Consider the following 21,707-nt stretch of genomic DNA (forward strand, 5'->3'; position numbering starts at 1 on the left):
TCAATTCTTTAAAACCTCAGCAACGCTACAGAATACAGTTCCACTGTCCCACAACGTTCTCCCCTGTGCCCCGTTTGCCATCAGCAACAACTGACCTTCACTCACCATTTCATTACAACTCATGATGACAGTGTAGATCTGCAGTTGGAATTCTTCTGCCTTGTAGACGGTTCAAACCTAGTGCAGTTGTGTTGCTGTGCACGATACTAGCATCGGGGTACCTTGCCTATGCACAAATGTCCTTAATGCCTGCACAAAATTGTCTTTCGCATGCAACTCATGTGAGCCCGTTTAGGGGCATTCATCCACACAAGTGTTGGCAACATTGCTGGTTCTCAAAAAAGGCTACATTGCACTAACTTCCAGGTTGCATGTACAGTTAGCAACAGCCACAGAAGAAGGTTCTCTTTTTGGCATTGACACTTTATTCCATCGTACACGTTTTTGTTACAAAGGGAAATAATTTGTGCAACAAACAGCCGGTGTGTATCTCTAACTAGAACTGATTACAGCACAAGGAAATCAACAGAGTTAAACTCATGCATAAGGTTAAGGGGGAACCTGCTTAGAGCTATAGAGTATTTTACACCGGTAACATACAATGTTGGAAGTTCATGGGTGACCTTTCAAATACAAGAGGCGTGTCACCTTTCAATATACATTGCACAGGAGAACAGCTACGTCTACATCACGAAAAAGTTGAATATCATAGTTTAGGAATGTACTTTTCCTAAGCCCATCCAAAGCTTAACCCTCGTGTATGATTCCATACGTGCACACAGTGCGACATCATTTGCTTACGATGTATTTACAGAACGCACACGGCGTCCATGCTTCCTTACACTCCGAAGCTCACATAACGAAATAGCTTTCCCAACGTAAAGGGATATGTCCGCAGAAAAAATATCCATAAATAACACGAACAGCTCTGAAACTCTGAACCTAGGTAAGCACGAGCTCAGGGAAACGTTATTAGAATATGTGAACAGTAAATAGGCGACTGAAGTTAGCACGCTTAAAAAATCAACAAAGAAAGTATTGTGTCTTCCACTACATTCAACTAAAAGGCATTGCACTAATAATAATAACAAAAATGAATGAAAATATTGGCAACAGCAAAAACATTACTAGAGCGGTAGAAGTAATTTCAGGCACAGGTATATCTTCGCGCTTTTCTCAAACAGGTGCCTTCAAAGGGCATCTCGTGAGGCTTGCCAAGAAGCAGACTCCCTGCAAGAGGCAACAATGCAAGCTCCTTTCCAAACCCTGGGTACAAAACGACAAGACACCTGGAAACCCTCAGCACTGGTTCCAATGCACACTAGACAAGTTCTGAGCTAAACGACGACTAATCTGGAAAGAAGGCAAGAAATAACACCGGCAGGCCACCGCTAACGGAATACAATGAAATTGCCGGAAAAAGAAAGAAGAACATTCCAGGTTGCAGCTACTAGTAAGAGAATGTAATTCTCTGCCCAATTGTTTTTATTCTGTTTTAAAAAGTAAAGCTTTGCATAATAATTTCAAACTTAGAAAGAGTACTAAAGCTGAACAAAGCTACCATGCCTATGGCTTTCCCTGTTGAATAAGTGAATGCACCCTGCAGTACAAGCACGATCCGAGCACATTTGATGAAAAGGCCAAATTAATCGTTCCAATGCCGCACGGAGTAAAGTCAGTGGAGTACACAGTCCATCAACAACTAACACAAGCCTGCCCTACAAATGTAACAAATTTGGCAACTAGCTGATTCGGGCACAGTAAACAGAGCGCCGCACACCCCCATATTGCAATGTTTGTGAAATGACCAACAAAAAATGGAAGACGCAGTAAAAAAAACACTAACAAAACAAAACACAAAGCATCAAGCAGCAGGAACAGCCCACCTATGTTTGCTGCCATCCAGGGGCAAAAATTAAAAAAGGGGACTGGCCTGATGCCCATGACTAGACGACGTACACACACGGGGAAGAACACACCATGCCTTTGACGACAGGACACAGCAAGCATTGCGAGAATCAATAACAAGTATGACAACTTTCAAAAGTGCAGGTAAAATTAAAAAAAAAAAAAAAAGCCACCTATTTGCTTTCTGCTCACCCACTGCTATACACAAAAGCCATGTAACTTCATCTTGTCACGGGTGTTACGGTGCTGACATCTCTGTCTCTCTCCGCGCATGAAGCACGCGAGGTCAAATTTTTTACCCCCCGAAAACAAGAAAAGTAAACTAAAGCTAAACAGCGAAAGAGTTTAAAACTGCTGACAATAATTGTAGCTGCAAAGCCTCCAACTCCAACGTCCACTGGAGCTGATGTCTTTACCACAACCATGCAGTTCCACGTGGTAGTGCCATTCATGCAGAATTATTCAAATAAAGAATGAATTTCCAAGTGACAGCAAGCCGTGAACAAGCCTAACGTGTGGTATGTAACCTCACTTCACAGTATAAGGAAAAAAGAACGAAGAGACGGCTCCTGTTAATTCTATAAAAATATCTGTGCACATACCACACACCAACCTTGTTCAAGCTTGCCACGAAGAGAAGCGAGAATAATTTCACACATTAAAAAGGAGGGATTTAAAATAAGTGCTCATTTAACGGGGGGTTCCTGTTGGACAACATTTCCACAGCAGCCCGGAGCCATGAGCATAAAACAGAAGTGACACAGCGCAACACGCTACAGAATAACCGGGAAACAAGGAACCGAGCCTGAAGTGTTCTTAGACGCTACGCATCTGATGAAGCTGAACTTGAAGGCCGTGCTGCTTGGTAGTGGCCTGGTGGAGGTTGGAAAAGCTTGGTAGGCTTCCCTGTTCTTGACCCTGCAAGGCGCACACAGGTTGGCTGTTGGCTCGAGATGCCTGTCTCGGTAACATGCAGTCCAGTCGACTTCTGAATGCAAGATCAACCTCCACTACTGCGAGCACTGAAAGTTCAGTGCTTGGGAGAAACTGTGCGCTGTAGCAGAAGCACCATTTTATTCTATAATATGAAGCAAAAAACTTTGGCTGCAGCAGCTAATAAGTAGGCCAAAACTTCATGCTTGCAGGTTGATGACATCGCATTTATTGTTCTGCTGCCAACGCACGATGCTTTTTCCAGATGTTTTTACCTTTGCTGCATGTGCAATGAAGTACAGTGTAGGCCATTCGTAACAAAACTGCTTATAGTGTGGGACCGGATATAATGCGGGTATTCCTGGTCCCCTTTTAGTGGAGTTTTTTGGTTGACCCGCGCAGCTGGGGCACCGTTCTCTCTCTCTCTCTCTCTCTCTCTGTGCGTGCATGTGTGTGCGTGCATATATAGACCCCTATAAATATATATATAGGGGTCTAGCTTAGAGGCTGAGCTCTCTGTCTCTCTCTGAGAGAAAGAGAGAGAGAGAGAGAGAGAGAGAGAGAGAGAGAGAGCTCAGACTGTAAGCTAGACCCCTTGAGCTATATTGCCCTTCCAATACCCATTTCTGGACTTGAGAAAATAGTCCTTCATCTAATACTCTGTGCCACACTAAAAGGGGGGAAACTCGGAGCACCTTTTTTGGTGTTGTTTCACTTTGCGGTCTCTGAAGTTCCCTGGCGGGCGGCGGGCTTCTTCCATCCCCGGTGCACTGGTATCAAAGACCGGCGTTGCTGCTGCTGTTGCTGCTGCGGCCGCCCGCCGGCCGAGATATTAGGGCTCGGGGTTCGTGAGCCAGGAGTGCCGTTGCGGCCGGGTGTCAGGCGTCTGTTGTCAGCGGCCGTCACGTTCTTCTTGGCCGCGGTGCTTGCCCCACTTGTCACAACCGGCTTCCGAATCTGCGTGCAGGCATTGGAACAATGTCAGTGGTGGCCGAATCACTTTTGGCAAGTTGGCACCCCATACATTCATGGGGCACGTAAACAGCAAACAAGGAGATGCCAAACAAACAGCTCGAACGTGCAAACGAGGCCAAGCGATGGCGTGTAGCTGCATTAGGAGCAGCTGTTATAGCACGCGACTAATTATTATAAGTAAGCCAGGTAACCATTGGCCTTATATCAGAGAAATCACATACACACAGTTTGTCTGTTTAAACTTGTATTTTCAAATGCAAAGCATTTCTAAGCCGTTTGTGTGTGTGGCCTTATGGATGTTTGAAGAACGAAACTGGCACTCGGTATGGCATGGGGGCACCATTTCCAGCAACCTCTTTTCCCCTTTATTTGTGCATTTCAGCTCAAGCACAAAAACAAATGAGCAATGGTGAGACATTTTTAAGTTTGCATTCCTGTTTTAAAATTTCCCTAGATACAAAATAGACACAATTCTACCAAGTATTCATATTCTGTTTGGCACAATTCAATTCATATTTGATTTGAGCTGAAATTTCACAATGTACAAACCATCGCTTCATGCCTTACGTAACCCCCGAACGACAGAACCAAACTAATGAGAACTGGCAACACGAGTCAATCTGCAATGATCCCCACGAATCTTTCTTTAATGTGTAGCATTCTTTGCCGAGCAAGGCCGGACTAAGTAACGCCCTGTATTTCCACGAAAAGGCAGATATCGCAGAAGTTCCACCTGTGATAATTATAACAGCGTAAATTGAGATAACTGGTCGAACAAAATTTTAAAAAACCAAAAAATTTGGCTGTAAAGCACTCACACTCAAGACAAGCGGCATAAAAATGCTACACATTAGCGGACAATTCTCTGAATTGCTGTGGAAGTTTTTTTTCAATAATAACAAAAAAAAAAAAAAAAAAAATCTCCAAAGCACACTTTTTGGAGCTACACAATTGGAACCCCATTCTAGTTCTAGGAAAGGCCAGCAGCAGCGCGAAACAGGGCACCCCAATCGAGCAAACCCAGCACTGCCGAGTGCACAACAGGAAGATGGCAGGCTGCCAAGCAGGAAAGTAGGGCAACTTGCCGTCTTTGTGGGCGACGGCAGCTTGGTCGGCGAGGTGGGCTTGGCGGAAGGGGCGGTGGTGACGGCACAGGCCGCCTCCGTCAAACTGGGTGATGCATGGGACATCTGTTCCCAGTGATTACGCAGCTGGCGGAAACGTTGCATCTCCTCCGCATTTCCTTGCACTGCACGCAGGAGGAAAAGACGGGGCTCAATCCCTCTTCCAAAGGAGGGAATAAGAGCGTGAAACATGGCGACAGATGACGGGCGTGGTATTCACACACACACGCAGGCGCACACTCCCCTCAAGTTTCCTCGCATTAGCACGGCGAGCGTGTGGCACACCACTGGCCCCTGTTGAGAAGGGTCACGGTCCCAATCCTTCACCCACTGGATGCCACTGTCCACCATCCCTCGATCCCTTGCCCCCCAAGGAACAACCACGTGTCAATCTTCCCTGCTCACACGCTCTTACAAGAAGCATGTTTTTCCTTACGACAGTGAAAAATAGCCATCCCTCCGTGACAGTGAGGGCCAGGTCATAAAAACAACAACTATCACGATGTGAGTTTGTCAACACTTTGAGTCGGCCAATAGATGGCAAAGTGCTAATCCATATACAAAGTGAACAGGTGCTTTCGTTACAGAGGTAACAACTGTTTAGGGATTACTTCTCTGATTACTGAATAACTACCTATTTATGTTAATTTTTGTGCACCCATGAATACTCTATCAACATTTTCCCCCGGAAAAGTGTGACCATGCGTGAGTAAATATATATGAACTGTTCGCACAAGTAGCGCAACTTTATGCTCATCATAAAAAAGCCTCTAAAATCTTGCTGTATCATCTTGCCGGAGTACCACAACTTTTGCAAATGCGGCAAGCAGATGCCCTTCTGAGCCTACAAAATATTCTAATGAACAGAACACGTGTACTTTTACCATGTGAAGCTCTGGGTCGGACACTCTTTGTGATGTGCAAAATATTGACCGATATCATGTTTCCCATGCCAAGGCACAGCTTCTTCTGGAACCGGATATACCGGCACAACTTGCAACTACATTGCCGCCCCAGCATAGCTCACAAAGAAATAGCCTAGCCGACAATAAAGAGAGGCACCATTCCCATGGTGAAGCAGCATGTGTTGCACCTGCAGTGCCCCCTCACCCTTCTGCATGGCAGGGTAGATGGCCTTGGTTGGTGTGGAGCCAGTGCTCGCCACTGCGGTGCTGCCTTTGAGCTTCTTCTGGAGTTCAAGCACACGCGACGAGTTGTCCAGGGTCTCCTCGAGCGATGACGAGTCCACCAGGCTCTGGCAGGTGACCGTGCGGAGGTCGTCGCTGTCGTCGTACAGGCCGTTCTCGTCGCTGGGCGTGCACGGGGAGCAGCTGGTGGGGGAACGCGGCAGCAGGGGGGTAGCGGCCTTGCGGGAGCAGGCAGCGGAAGCGGGCTTGGCCTTCAGGCTCTGCGCTTCGCCACCCAGGGCGAAGCTCAGGCTGAAGCCAAAGGGGAGCTCGGAGAGGGAGCGCAAGCTGCAGGCCAGCTCTTCGCGCAGGAAGAACAGGCTGGGATGCGAGAGCAGGGGCACAAAGGCCGCCGACGTCTGGTAGTGCTTCTGCAGGATCTGCGGGCTCGACAGCAGCGTCAGGAACCACGTGTCCAGGCAGCCCAGGCTACGGGGAAGGACGGGCAGGAGGAGCCACTTTCAATGCACCAACCAAAATGGGCGAGCAAGGCAAATGCGCTGCGGTGCGGTCGATATAGTGCTCTACAGGATGCCAGCAGTAGAACATAGAAGAGCAGTAAAACATCCATGCTTTACGAGGCAACTGTAGTACAGTTGAGTCCACTTATATACCGTTTATAACAATATATCGGATACAACGATGAGCAACTATGGAACGGTCCACTTTTGCATGCATTCCATGGTAAAATGAATTGCTTATTACAATGCTCCAGTGCCGTGGTATCGGATACAACAATTGAATCCGGTTACAGTCCACACCGAAAATGCGAGCTGCCACCGGCTCTCTGCGCCTACCACCCTGCCAGCATGCACCGCAAGCCGCAATATGCCTTGCACCCCTTCCACCCCTCAGAAAACGAGTCGACAGCGCGCTTACGAGGAAGCTAGGGGAGAAGGAAAGCAGTTTTGCTTCCGAACCCCCCTCTCGGTGGCGCCGCTTTGGACCTATCTCCACACCCGCTCGCTGGCTCATGTCGTGTGTTCGCTAGTTGATATTGTGTCACAAGCGCGCCACTTTGAATGTGATTAATTAATTGATTGTAGGGTTTAACACACTGACGCAACGCATGCAATTAGGCGCACCGTAGTGGAGGGCTCTGGATTGATTTTGAGCACCTAGGGATCTTTACGTGTGCCGAAATCTTGTACACGCATGTGATTTTGCTTTTCCCCTCCATCAGAAAAGTGGCTGCCGCGGCCGGGAATCGAACCTACATCCCTGTGCTCAGCAGCACAGTTGAATTTGAATTTGACCCGTTTTTCCGCGGAAGGGATGCAGGGGTGACCTTATGGAAGAGGCTATCATTGCGCGGATGCGTGCTGCAGACAGCGGTCAGTGGTGACAGTGATGACCCTGACGAGGTGGTTGCACAGCCTACTCAGGTAGTGTCTTCGCAGGAGGCCCAACGCGTGGTGCAGTCCCTTTCTGCCAAGGGCCTTTCGCTGCTTTCGCTCAGCTAGGTGAAGCATTTATAGATGTTCTCGGAAAAGACGTGTGCCAGCTTCTCGTGCAGCAAACAAAGCTGACCGACTATGGCTTCTTTTCAGCAAATAAGTAGTAATACGACCTTGCTTGCACGCGAATAAAATGTTTTGAGCTCCGTTTCATAATTTCATTTCGTAACCTGTTTATAACACTTATCGATTATAACGATGGGATTTCCTGGGCCTTGAACATTGTTATAAGTGGACCAGACTTACATAGATGTCCCAGTGTACCATTCTACAATCTAGTTGAAGCACCAAGTGTTCAAACAGTTAGCTCAGTTGCACCCTAGAGGCCCCGAATACCTGCCGCAACAGCTGCTTCACCTACTACTACTGCGTTTCCACTAGATGTTTACGGCCTATGGTGCCACATCTCATATAAAGCCCGCTTCCCTGCCACCCCAGAATACAACGTGCACCAACTAAACCTGCTCCTGATTCGCTGTGGTGGCTCAGTGGCTAAGGCGTTGTGCTGCTGAGCCCAAGGACACAAGTTCGATTCCAGGCCACGGCGGCGGCTTTTCTGATGGAGGCGGAAAGTGATAACGCTTGTGTGTTCAAAATTTCGGCGCACATTAAAGATCCCCAGATAGTCAAAAGTAATCCCGAGCTCTCCCCAACAGCGCGCCTCATCGCCTGTGTTGCGTCGGTGCATTAAAACCTCATAATAAAACCTACCCCTAGCTGTTCTAAACATGAAGGGGACAAAGCTGATGCCCGAAAGACAGGGATAAACTCGGTTCTTGTCTTGCTGCCGGCTGTGCGCACATTCTTTGTGCCACGTTCTCAGATTTCAGTTGCTGCGACATTCCAGGAGCACTCACTTCAGCAGACCCAGCAGGCAGGCGCCAAACTTTTCCTTGTCACCGTGAAAGGCAGTATCTGCCTGCTCAATGTACTCGACCAGTTCCTGGACTTCCTTGCGTCCCTCCTCTGAAACGAGGGACAGAAAAACGGGCACCCAGACAGCATGAGGACGGGGCCAACGACGGCCACCACACACGCAACCAGTCAAGGAACAGTCAACTGTAACGTTTAAGGGGGGACACTGGTCTTGGGGACCAAAAATTTGCCCAAAAATTCTTTTTCTGTAATAATTTTACTTGCAGACTACAGGCCCCAAAGAATGCACCTGCAAAATACTAAGCTGTACCATAAGTATTTACAAAGCTGTCGCCCTCTGAAGTTGCCTAAATGACCATATTTTCACATATGTTTCCAAACTTCGTGCCTTGTTTTCTCGGGACCAACTTTTTTCCGGCGAGGTCAACTGTCGGGTACAATATCTTGGGATGTACTGGTCAGATTTGTATCGTTTTTGCTGCATTTGAAGGCTTGTGAACTGAACAGTGCAATAAAACCACAAAAACATAGGATATCTTTTTGATAGCACATTTTTTTATGTAGTTTGTTTTGCAAAAACTTTGGCAATTGACAACCTGACGTTTAATAAGTTTACAGCAATTTCAGAAACAACGCTAAAATTTCTGCAGTGGTATAGTTGCACTTCCTGGCCCTAGAGCGGAAAGGGATAAAAAGTATGGGAGTATTTCATAGGTAGATAATGAAAAAATTGCCCAGAATGCAATGGCATAACATGTTGCACAACTCCGAACTTACTCCAGATAGATGAAAACCGACTGCATATGCGGGCTCAGGATGTTAAAATACACTTAATGTGTAAATATCAGGCACATAAGTTAAAAAATAACAAAAATATCCTCAAGACCGTGACTAACATCACCTGCTTGTTTGCAAAGACGGATGACTTTGCTTCCATTTAGACAGGAGACACGCTGCCTTACAATCTGAAGTGAGACAGGAAATGAGCGGTTAAAGGGGCCATGCAGACAAAACATAAGTTTGGTTCATTCGAAAGGTTGCCCCGTTAGAATCATACTGACACCACTTTTAATGCATACTTCGCTCAAATAAGCTATATGACGAGGAAAAAAGGGAATGGCCATGCGACCCACTAGCTCATTTTCCGCAACAGAACCTATGATGTCATATGTGCCCGGCTCCATGATTGGCTGAGGCTAACCACGCAGATTAGGCAAGGCTTATGAGCTTGCCGAATGAGCTTTTTGCCCCAAAATGTAATGCATATTCATTTTACAGCACTAAGAATGGTGCAGTAAACAACGAAAGTTACGAAAATACACAAACATAGAAGTACTGATGTGCACTGCTGTTGGTACTGTGCGCATTATGCTTGTTTTACATGACACTGGCCGATTGGCATAAGTGACGTTGTCTTACGTGACCCTGTTTGTCGAGCATGCCCCATGTTTCGCAAAACGATTACTTTCTACCCTAAGATAAACCAGCCAGGTGTAAGTATGGTGAACAACAAAGCAACGACGGGCAACGGTTCGTGGCTGTGTATCGTAGCACCATCTGGAAGGACTGACGGTAAGCAAGGCTGCAGAGCCGATAGACGCAGTGGAACTTTGTTTCAATATGCGCCGTTATGACTTCAGTGCAGACGTCACACAAACACACGATTTGGCAGGAGAATCAAAACTTTAACCTAAATCGATTAATTTCTCAGTGATTACGGCATCATTTGCTACGGGACAAGTGCTGGGGGCACTATAAACACAAAACTTTTCAAATAAAAAAAACTCGTATTTTGTTTCCATGGCCACTTTAAGAACCTTGGGAAAGTCACTGCAAGTCTGAGAAATGTAGAAGAGCACAGGTCCAGACAATGGACAAGACAGAGGCAGGACAGGCCACTGGTTGTTCAAGCACTCGTCCCGTCTACCTCGTTTGTTGTATTTTGTGCTCGCTCCATCCCCTCTTTAAAACAGCGGAGCTGTTGTTACTGGCCTTAAGTTTGCCGTTGAACAACAACAACAACAACAACAAAAAAAAGAAACCCAAGAAAAAAATTGCCGAGTGCTTGTGAGCACATGCCGCGCAGCTACCGTCGAGCGTCCTCCGCTTGCACAGTGGCTTCAGCAAAAAAAAAAAAAACACACCCCAGTGCCATCATCAAGCGCTACCGTGTGTAAAAAAGCAAAACAAAAAAAAAAACAGAAAAAAAAGGAGCACTATGCTAAAGATGATAAGACACCCTGGTTGGGAGAGGTCACAAAGTGGCCGCCACATTCTCCAGAAGCCATTACGGATAATTGGAGATGTCGATGAGTGCACCAATCCTTCCCGAGATGGCTTGCAGAGCCCGCCCCTGCTGCCTCGAGTCGATGATGAAGAGCAGGTGGAAGTTCACAATGCTGAGGATGACTTGGAATCCACCACTCGCCGCGAAGAAGACGACGACCTCTTCAATGCATACACCTATATGTCTGTCAATGATAACCTGCAACAGCTTCGCCATTCAAGTCTTGCGCGTGAGTGCAAGCTTCCCTGATCTTTTAGATGAGACTGGCGATAAGATTGGCATGGTGAGGAAAGGGAGTGTGACTCTTGTGCAGCCAGAGATACTGCGAGGTGCAGACCACAGGTAGAGGAGCAAAAGCGCGCTCACTTGACTGGCTGAGGGAGTGTGCCAGGTGCCAGAGCGAGTTGGGCAGGCGGCCAAAGACTCCCCGCACGTGCGGAAGCAGCCCGTCCGAGAGCAGCTCTCGCAGGGCGGGCACGAGGAACTCGATCGCCAGGCGGCCGCACGCACTGCCTTCCGACAGGCACGGCTCGGGACCGCCTCCCAGGGCAGGCTGCATTCACCGGGCGGGGTGCACACAGGCCGCTTGGTGAGCAATGTGCGGGAAAACGAGCACGCAGGAAGAAGAAACATACAGAACAGCACTCGTCTGTTGGTTTTTGGTTGTGGCTCGAATAAAAGACTTATTCGGGAAAAATTTTAAATTCTTTAGAAATTAAAATTAAAATTAAAATTACTTCATTATTTATAAAAACTGAGGTTACATATAGACAATGAGAGAGAGCACTCGGACCCGCCACGGTGGCTCAGTGGCTATGGCGTTGTGCTGCTGAGCACAAGGACGCGGGTTCGATTCCCACCCTTGTCGGTTGCTTTTCTGATGGAGGCGAAAAGCGAAAATTCCCGTGTGGTCGAGATTTCGACACACGTTAAAGATCCCCAGGTGGTCAAAATTAATCTGGAGCCCTCCACTACGGCGCACCTCATTGCCTGTGTAGCCTCGACACGCTAAACCTCAGAATCAATCAAGAGTACAATTATACAGTCACAACTACTCATTGGAAACAATAACCACGAGAAATAGTCAAATTAAGAATTTACGCAGGGTATTATGCGTCCTAAAGGCACTGCCAAGTAACGAAGAGAACCAGTGCACAAATTAGTTCAAGCTTGTGAAATGCTTTGCAAACCTGCTCAGCGCACGATTTGATCGAACCAGAACTGAACCGGAAGAAAATTAATTTACCTGAACTGTAACCGAACCGGTTCGACACAGTGGTTAAAACAAAGTCTAACTGAGTGTCAATTAAAAACAGTATTATTCACTTCGATATTCAAAAGCACAAATATTCACGCATCATAAGTAAATTACGCTAGTTCGATGGTGTTTACTGTGAAGAGCATAACAAAACGACAGAGGCCCTGTGTTTGCCATAGCTTTCTGCTGTCAGCCAGACCTAAGGCTTATTCAAATTGTCCACTTCTCGTCGAAGCATGTCAAAATTTTTCAAACAAGGGCTTTTGCACCCCGGAGTTGCACCCAAGCTATGAGGCATGTCATAGTGGAGAGTTCGGGATTAATATAGAAAACCTTGGGATTGTTAATGTGCGGCGAAATTTTGATGCTCAGGTGCTTTCATTTTCTGCCCCCACCAGAAAAATTACTCCCACGGCCGGGTAATCAAACTTATGTCCTTGAGCTCAGCAGGACAATGCCTTAGCCACTGAGCTACCCCAGAGGGCGGCCTGAAAATGCATATTTGTTCACGGTGCACCTCACCACTGGAGCTCTTGGAGTTACAGTCACCTTGGAGAGTACGTGGCTAGTCCGAGGATTCTCCACGCCATAGAGAGAGATGTACGTAAAAAACGAATGCCCAACTGCTTCTCAATGAGTCCATGGGTAGTCCAAGAATGATAATCGAAGGGACCCTCTCTTACAAAAGACAGAGTACAAAAGAGAGAGAGACAGAACTGTCTCTAACAAAAAAGGGAGTTCTGATCCCGAGCGCACAGGAGAGAGAGAGAAAAAAAAGAAAAAAAGAAGAAGAAGCAGGATCACACGAGACACAAGGCGTGCTTACAAACCTGGGACTCCTTTTCGGTTGTGTAGCAGTCGAGGACCTGCTTTGCAGACCGCATTGTGCTGTCCAGGAGACCTGCGCGCGAGAGGACAACATGCCCAGGGCTCAAATGCTGTCCCAACAGCTGCCCGGCTGCAAGCACCGCACCCACCTCTCTTGAGCTCGACGTGCTCCCTTTGGCTCCTGGACAAGGGCGAGAGGCCCCAGGAGGGCGAGAGGCCCTTGGGCGACACGGCAAACTCGTGGGGGATCAGCTGGTCATCCTGACTTCCGCCAAAGAGAAGCGTCATCTTCTGTGAGGGCCTCTCCAGGGATCCTGCATCGACCGGGCAAAACTGGCGTGTACATACCTGCCAACCTAGCAACATGAAAATTCGGGAGACCGCATCAGAAGGAAGGGGGAAGGGGGGAAGGGGGGGGGGGGGTAGAAAAGGGGATTATTTGTTTCGCAAATCATTGAGACTGGAGATTGACATCAGAAAAGGGTAAGGATGTTTATTTTGAACTGCTTTGTTCTTTTCACGAAGTCACGAAGCACGAAAACTCAGCTGTGTATGAGTCCAGAAATACTTGCAAGTACTTCTTTGCTTTTGACAGCGCCATCGGTCTTAAAGGAGACATGAAGAGAAAACACAAGTTTGGTTAATTCAAAAGATTGCCTCGTTAGAATCATACTGACACCACTTTTAACGTAAACTTCGCTCAAATAAGCTACATAATTAGGAAAAAAGGGAATGGCCATGCGACCCACCAGCTCATTTCCCGCAACAGAACCAATGATGTCATTCGAGTCAGCTCTGCGATTGGCGGAGGCCAGCAGAAGCAGACGCAAATTAGGTAGAGCTTACAAACTAGCCGAACGAGCGATTTGCGCTTAAATTTAGGGCACATTCTTTACAAAGCAATAAGAATGATGGGACAAACAGTGGAAGTTACGAAAGCACATGTAAACATAGAAGTACTGATGCGTACTGCTGTTCGTACTGCGCACAGCATACTTGGTTTAGCTGCACAGCACTACGGGGCTTGGGGTTGTCTCAGACGACACTGGCCGATTGACGCAAGCAACGGTGTTTTACGTGACCACATTTGTCGAGTGAGCACTGTTTCGGGGAACGAATATTTTCCCCCAGAACAAAAACAAGCCAGGTTTAAATACGGGCAAAAACAAACCAAACGCTTGCCACGGTATGGTGGCGCCATCTAGGTTCGGGTAACGTAAAGAAACGTGGGAACAAACCAACACCGCTGTACAGGGTGGAGACAACCTTTGAACGGTCCCGTGCCGCCGCAATTGGGCCAACGTGCTCAACGCGTTGTTCTTTTCATTTCCCACGAGACCTAGCAACGCGAAACAGACAATATGATTCAAACTTCTTCAGTAAACCGCGTTGCGGTGATAATTTTAGCGCGGTTTTGACACAATGACTTGCTTCGGCGGCGAGTGAGCGACCCAAAATGGCGGCGCCAGCGTATACGTGTCTCTACCCTGTACGGCGGATGCGTGAATGAAGGTACTCTAGGCTGCAGAGCGGTCGGTTCCTGTGATGTCATTGCAGAGCCTGAAAACAAACGATTTAGCGGGAAAATCAAAATTTTAACCTCAATTGTTCAATTTCTCAGTGAATAAAGCATCGTTTGTATCCGGACAAGCGCTGGGGGCACCATAAAACACGAAAGCTTTCGAATAAAACCAACTTGCATTTTCTCTTCATGGCTCCTTTAAAACTGAACTTGGGAAAACATGCAACTGATGCCTAGGCAGGTGGCGTAGGCTTAGTGTACAAAATGCGCTTGCACTTCCTCCAAACCCGGTCGTGCTCTAAACAACTCTTATAGCAAGATGCCTGCTTGCCTGCCCCGTTCATGAAAGACCTGTTTTCAGTGGTGGTAGCTAGCGATCCTTGCGGAGGTCGCTCGCAACAGATATCCGCACGCGCGGCCACGACTGCCTCGATCGGCGCCGCCGCCGTGGCGCGCATGCCCCCTACCACTGGACCAACCGATCTCCATTGGCAGTTGGCCATCCGAAGTGGCCGATGTTGCGACAAATTTCAAGTTGACAACACGCCGCATTATTGCAGACACTCTTGAAGTACTCGCATCAACGCTTCGTGCCAGAACTATGCGTGGAACGTCAGCTACGACAGACAGACGCGAAAGTTGTGGTACCATTTCCCACGCCTTCTTTCGGTACGGTGGCGAGCATGTCTCGCGGCCGGCCTTCCCCCAGATGTGCGGTACTCTATAGCAGTCTATAGTGCCTAAAATATACTTAGCGGTACTCTACCGTAAGGTTACAATAAACTAGAAGTGTAGTGGTGAGTGCCCTCCCGCAGCACCACAACTGTCGCAGCAGGAAAGACTGACCTACGCGCGTGATTAAAAAAAAAAAAAACGCTTCTACTGTGGCGGCCACTTTTCGAGAGATTCGACATAGCTTTCGTAGAATCGGGAGATTAGGTCAAAATTCGGGAGTCTCCCGGACGATTCGGGAGAGTTGGCAGGTATGCGTGTAGACATTTACAAGTGCAGGGGGCTGGATAGGGTATGGCTGCGGAAGTTAACTGCATCGACCGTGCAATGACCGTGCAACCTTGACCCCTCCATAAGGATGAGAGCATTAGCACATTTGCAAGAGAAGCAGTGGCGCCGGCAGTGTAAGGAGTTTACCAGCGGGCAGAAGCTCTACTCTGAGACCCCCGCCAGTGCCTTCGTCAACCCTCCACCCTGAGCTGTGGCTAGGCAGCAACTGGAATTCCACCCTACCAACACAACCACGAGAAGTGCCACTAAGTTCAAAAAGGACACAGTAGAGTCGCGGTAATTCAAACTCGAAGGGACCCGAGGATTTTGTTCGATTATTAGAAGTTTGAAGTTCTCACAGATATGACTCGGGGCAGCACACCAAATTGTGTTCTTATAAAAGATTCCCACATATTTGATAAGACAACATTCATACAGAACTCGAAAGAAAGGGGTGCGTGCGGAGTCGGCCTCGGGTCAAGCGTGTCATTTTCGTGGTTGTTGGCACATGCAGTTTCGCTTTGACATGCACATGCAGGTACTGTATAAAGCAGAATACAGTCGAACCCGACAACATCAAACCCGTTTACATCAAATTATCCTTTACTTCGAACTATTTCTGGGCACGGTACATTTACAATGAGAATATATAGCCAGAAATATACTTATATCGAACAAAAATACCAGCACCAACCAATATATGGAACACCAAACGCCGCTGAAGTGCCCCCCCCCAGGTTGGCTTTCCCTCGGGGTGGAAAAGAAAAATTCCGCCGGCACACCCCATCAAGTGGATTAGCCCGGGCGCTTATGGGCAGCGGGCGGCTTTCCCCTTCCTCACCTCGCTCCCCCTATCATGACTGCATGACTGTCGGCATGCATTTAGGGCGGGTCATCAAACAATGATTCCGGCCCACCATGCTTTTTTTTTGTTGTTGTTCGTTCTGTTTGCGTCGTCCGCGCTTTGTGGGCTTTTCCGGAAGTGGAGCTGTGGTGGCTAGCGCTAGTGTCACTATATAATGGCTTATTTAGTGGCTCTAGCTAATCGCAAAGTGGCCAAATTTGCCTTTCGCCATACAGCTGGCAATCGTAAATCGAGTCGGACGTCCCCATCAGGATCAGGTACGAGATTCCCAAGAACACCTTGTCAAAGTAGGTTCTGGACAGATGTTACTAAAGAAACCATCCGAAATTGCTTCAAATCTGCCGGCTTGTGTGTGCTGCGAATGAGCAAAAATAATGGGGAGTACAACGAAGCCACCGCCGGTGTTTCCGAAGTGTGGAGCGAGCTGTCGGAATTTCTGGACGCCGTTGCCGAAACAACACTCAGCAAGTTCGTGAGTGTGGATGATGGTGTCACAACCATGGGAGAGTTTAGAAGACTACATTGCAGACATCGCACTGAGCACAAGTGAAAGTGGGCGCAACGAGAAAAGCAACCACGATCCTATGCCCACAGCCTCCGAAGTGATTGGTGCACTCGCACTAATCTGGTGCTTCTTGGCAAATGTGAAGATTGCAGCATCAGCTGCTCCAACCCTTTAGGCAGTGTGGAGAAGTACATACTGTCTCAGGCAGCGAGGTACTTCAAGCAGAGGATATAAGACTATTCGTGCGAAAGTAAGGCAGTTTCGTCAATAAATTGTTTTTATGAATGCTACGCGCTTTTCTGGTGTCCACTTCCGTAGCTTGCTTATATCAAATTATCCCCTATATTAAACTGATAGGTGTTTTTTTACAAGTTCGATATAACTGGGTTTGACTGTATAGGTCGAGATATTTTACCGAAAAATTTGCCGAGAAGTCACCCCTTGACCTAATAGTGGTCACTGACATAATTCTAGTCATCGCAACTAAGCAGCCATCGAGCCCATCCCCATCGCAAAGGCACCAGCGCCACCACCATCAATCGAACACGCCGCCTCCTTTGTTTTGTTGCTTCTCTTGCTGTCAGTGAATGTGTGCGTGCTATTTTCTTCTTGCTCAAAATGAGTTTAGGCACTTGGTGCCAGTTCACCGTGGCATTTAAAAGAAAAGTTGAAGATTTTCCAAAGCAAACGACGTGTCTGCCTTGCGCCAGTTCGGTGTCACCAAAAGAAGTGTACGCTACTGGCGTTAGCTGAAAAAGCGCAGCTCTGGGTATGCAACGCTCGGAAGACCTCATTTCATGGGCGCTGCTCTGTGCAAAGTGGCGACCTTTGTCCGCGAGCGTTGTGCGACGTCTCTGCGAATGGATATCCCAAGATGCTTGCTGGCCACCGGCACAGACTGGCTCTCGCTACGGTCTGCACACAAGTGTCCCATGCTTTGGGCTCGCTTCACGATGGCGTGGTCTTGTGGGTGTTGAAGAAGTGCTGCATAAGCCATTCCCTGGACTGCACCGAGGATGACTTGCTGTGTGGGCGATAGCCAGCGAGAAGAAGTTGTCCGACGACATTTCAGATAACCCTAACAAGTAATCTGAGACGACAAAAGTTATAGCCTCAATAAAACGATGATGTGCACCTAATTATTGTTTTGCATTTTTCGGCTACAAGGTAAGGGGGTCAACCTATAATCTAGAAGCGGCAAGTGCAGCATATTTTCTGGCAAGGACAAGCAAATAGTATGAATTAACGGAATTTACGCAATGGAGTAGTTTGAATTACACAGCTTTAAAATGCATTGAAACACAGTGGGCCAACCAAAATTTTGAAATCTGTTTGAATGAACTGAAAGTATCAATTATCCTAGTTTGAATTATCGCGAGTCTACAGTATTTTGAAGAATTCCCAAGACTGCTTGCAAAAATACAGGCGATACTGGCAGCACCAAGAGGCTCATTAATGTTCATAGGGAAGGGTTCCCCAAATTCCTCCACAAGGTTCAGCACTGCAAGGAGGAGCTTGAATTTTCTGAACAATAAAAGTGAGCTCAGAAAGTGGACTACAGATGGTTGAACTCCATTATCGATTCCTACAGTAGATGTGCTACCTATGTTATAATAAGCTAAAGGATCCTCATACATGGTTCTGTCATAATCGCATGAAACAGTGTCGTGTTTAACGCCCCATCTAAAGGAAACCAAGAAAAATATGGCCACTATGGAACACCAGCGATGAACGGCACTTACCATAGGTTGTTGTGGGACTTGAGCCGCACGTGCACTTGCAGAAGGCGCCCCTCATTGGCCGTGCGTCGTTGGTGTGAACGTTCAGGTCTTCACTGAAGCTGACAGCCTTCTTGGCCCGGCAGGATGAACACGTGGCTGCCAGCGTCGCACGTCTTGCGTTCCGGCCTCCGTTGCGCCTCCACGACCCTTCCGAGTTTGTCCGAGACAGGGGCAAGGGGTCACGCTGCAGTCCGCCAGCACTGTAGGCGAGGTTGGCACAGGGCGGCAGCAGCCCTTCCATGTCAGGGAGACCCTTTAGGAGCCGCCTGTAGTCCTGTAGTGAGTGCCGGCGGTTGGAGAACTCCATCGAGCCGACACCCGCAGCCTTGTCAGTGGCGGGCGCCAGGTTGTCACACTGGCTCCTCGGTCGGACATTGGCCTCGTCAGTGACCTTCCTCAGAATCCCTCGCTGCCGCGAGTCTGGCACAGCTGTAGGGTTTGAGGGAGCTGCGTGGCGGATGTGCGAAACCATGGCCTTGACTTCGGCCGGCAGAAGCACGCTCAGGGAGTCCCAGTCCTGGATGTGACTGAGATTGCGCCTGGAGAGGTCCTCGAAGTCATTGCATGATCGCGGCCTCCGCCAGTGCGGCTCACTGCTGTGGGTTCGCCGGTGTGGGGCCGGGGATGTGTTTGGCACCGCTCCCTCGCCCGCTTCCGGCGCGCCAGGCTGTGGCATCTGGTGCTGCGTGGGACGGAGCACCAAGTCGGGCTTGTCCTCGGCAGCTGCCAACTCCTTCAGGAAGCTGAGATCTGGGAGAGAGTAGTTTGGGTAGCAGACATAAATAGATCGCTTCGGCTCACTTCCTTCGTCCCCTTCACTCGGCCCCTGTGGGCACACAGTCATGTTGAAGCTGCGCTGACCAGAGGTGGCCATGGATGTGTCGTCTACAGTGTACAACCAATTGGAGTTTTCTGCCACTGCGCCTTCCACGCTGGTCTGAATGCCACGGTCTCGTATGTGCACTGGCACTTGCGTGCTCGAGTGCCGCATTCGAGCAATCGCCGTGGGCGGCTGCTTTCTCCGGTTCCCGCCCGCACTCAAGAGGAACGTCTGCCGATGAATTTGGTCCACAGAGTTCTGCCGGCTTACGTAACCACTCGACAGGAGACTAGACGAGCGGGCATTGCGGCCTTCCTCGCCGCTTCCGCTGCTGTCCGAGACCACCTTCCTGGTCGAGCCAGACCCCGAACCGTCGCTGCAGTTGAAGCGTTTCGTCTGAGTGCTGCGGCTTGACTGGTGGTCCTCTGTTTCCGCGACAACAGCGCTGCTGTTCTTGTTGCCCGTTGTGAAGACGTTCTTTATCCTCTCCTTGCCCACGGGGCCCAGGAGGGCGCCCGCTTTGGCACAGCGCAGCGACGAGTTCAGATCATTGTTCCTCCGCTCAACGACACCACCCCCGTTGTCGGACGACGTGCCTCCTTCGCTGCTGAGCAGATCGCGGCTGTCCTTCATGGTTTCGTCCCCACTCGACTCAAACGGCTCCTCTTCCTCGTGAATGGGGCTTCTGGCGTTGGCGGGCTTCATCCGTGGCTGGGCCGCCTCCACGAGGCTGTCCTCGAAGCACTGCGACGCCGACGTCTCCTCCTCGCTCTCGGACGTGGCCATCCTCAGCCGTTCATTGTCGTTGGCAGCCGTCGCGTCCACGTTGTTGTTGTTGGCCTCCACGCCAATGTTGGTGCTGGCTCGCAAGACCTTCCGCACCAGCGGCTCCCCCACGGGCTTCAGCGGCTCCTCGCTGCTGTCGCTCTTGGAGTCCATGGAGCCGCTCGAGTCCTCGCTGGACGACTGCAGCTGCTGGGCTCCCTCCCGCTGCGGGCTGCTCACCGAGTCCGAGTTCTCCGAGTGGCTGCTCGACAGCGAGCCGCCACTGCCGGCTTTGCTTCGCATGAACAGCCGCAGCAGGGACACCGACCGGGTGTCGGGTGCGCCAGCCGCGCCGTGAGTGGATGCCTGGCACAAATGAAAGTTCACGCACGTCACTGTCTTGAAACACTATGGCAGCACTGCGCCACTGTTTTTAGAAGTCGCTATAATTGAAGTTTAAAAGTTGAGTGCTTCAGCCATGTTTGTAAATGGCCCACACACAAAAAATCTAATTTTTACAGCCCCACTTCCCAAAACCGTTGCAAAACTCCCCTGTGGAGAAGTGCATAATTTTGAATTTTTGTTTTGGAACAAATGTCTGCCTGGGCCACTTCAGTTATGATGACAGCACTGAAATGTTCAAACACCCGATTAAATTCTTAGCCCTCAACTTACAGACATTTTGTCTAACATAATGTTTTTGTTTCCCATGCCCTTTGTAGTGTGAAGTTTAGTAGATGAAAAATATTCCAAGACTTCAGATTTGCCTGGATCTGCGAAATACTAAGCTCGTGAATAAAAAAACGTCATTCCCAGTATACGTAACACCCCAGCAAGCACGAAGACTAGCAGAAAACAAAAATAACAGAGCTAAATGACCCAGCTAATGCCAAAACAAGCATACCTTCTCAAAGTGGATATTCACCAAACATGTCTAGCAACCTTTGCTAAAAAAATAGAAACTACAAGTTTTTATCTTGTGTCGCTTAATGGTTACGACGCTACCTACTAGTTAAGGGTATAGCCTGTGTTGTAGCCTCGTCTAATTTTACATGCTTCAACTACGTAACATAAAACAATTAAACTTGCAAGTTTTGATGACCTGAGAATCTTTATGGTGTGCCAAACAACACAAGGCTGCCGTAAACGGCAGCCACGGCGAGGAAATGCACACCTACAACCTTGCACTCAGTAGTGAAAAACACCGGCTAAGCAATCAGCTACAACAGCCACAAAACAGCAAGCATCGATTCCCCACACAGAAGACTATCAATCAAACAATTGATCAAAGTTCACCCATTTGGGTCCCTGACTCATGCGCCACACATGCTGGGAGCAACCAGGCATGCAGCAAACAACAACACCGGATCCGCACCTGCAGTGTGTAAAGGGGCAGGCAGCTTCCCGCCACATCCATGCGCCCAGCCAAGGCTGCCGACCGTCGCAGAAGGTTGGGGAGGCTCTGGCTCTTGCCCGTCTCGGCTTCCGGCTTGAGACGCACACCAGAAGACCTCAGCCGGTGCCAGGTGGTGAAGGACAGCTCGGACCGCGCCATGGACCCAGGGCCGCCGCCACCGCCGCACGCGGGCTGGGGCGTGCACAAAACGGTGGCAG

At 48.9% G+C, this 21,707-nt stretch overlaps 1 protein-coding gene across 4 annotated transcripts in view; it reads right to left on the reverse strand.

The window, feature by feature from the left end:
* Positions 1-402: 402 nt before the first annotated feature.
* LOC144178215 (uncharacterized) overlaps positions 403-21,707 on the reverse strand; it is a 105,394-nt gene continuing 84,089 nt past the window's right edge. For all 4 annotated transcript variants that reach the window (XM_077705898.1, XM_077705896.1, XM_077705897.1 and 1 more), the window contains exons 5-14: positions 21,469-21,681; positions 18,470-20,459; positions 12,983-13,147; positions 12,836-12,906; positions 11,114-11,300; positions 8,442-8,550; positions 6,051-6,556; positions 4,902-5,065; positions 3,537-3,798; positions 403-2,826 (exon numbers count right to left, since the gene is read on the reverse strand). In XM_077705898.1, the coding sequence (XP_077562024.1) occupies positions 3,553-3,798; positions 4,902-5,065; positions 6,051-6,556; positions 8,442-8,550; positions 11,114-11,300; positions 12,836-12,906; positions 12,983-13,147; positions 18,470-20,459; positions 21,469-21,681 (3,651 nt within the window). In that variant the 3' untranslated portion in view covers positions 403-2,826; positions 3,537-3,552. The remainder of the gene's footprint in view (positions 2,827-3,536; positions 3,799-4,901; positions 5,066-6,050; positions 6,557-8,441; positions 8,551-11,113; positions 11,301-12,835; positions 12,907-12,982; positions 13,148-18,469; positions 20,460-21,468; positions 21,682-21,707) is intronic.

Source organism: Haemaphysalis longicornis, unplaced genomic scaffold, assembly GCF_048455015.1.
Source record: "Haemaphysalis longicornis isolate Haplotype H1 unplaced genomic scaffold, Haemaphysalis longicornis Haplotype H1 scaffold_4, whole genome shotgun sequence".
In the NCBI taxonomy this organism is placed as follows: Eukaryota; Metazoa; Arthropoda; class Arachnida; order Ixodida; family Ixodidae; genus Haemaphysalis; species Haemaphysalis longicornis.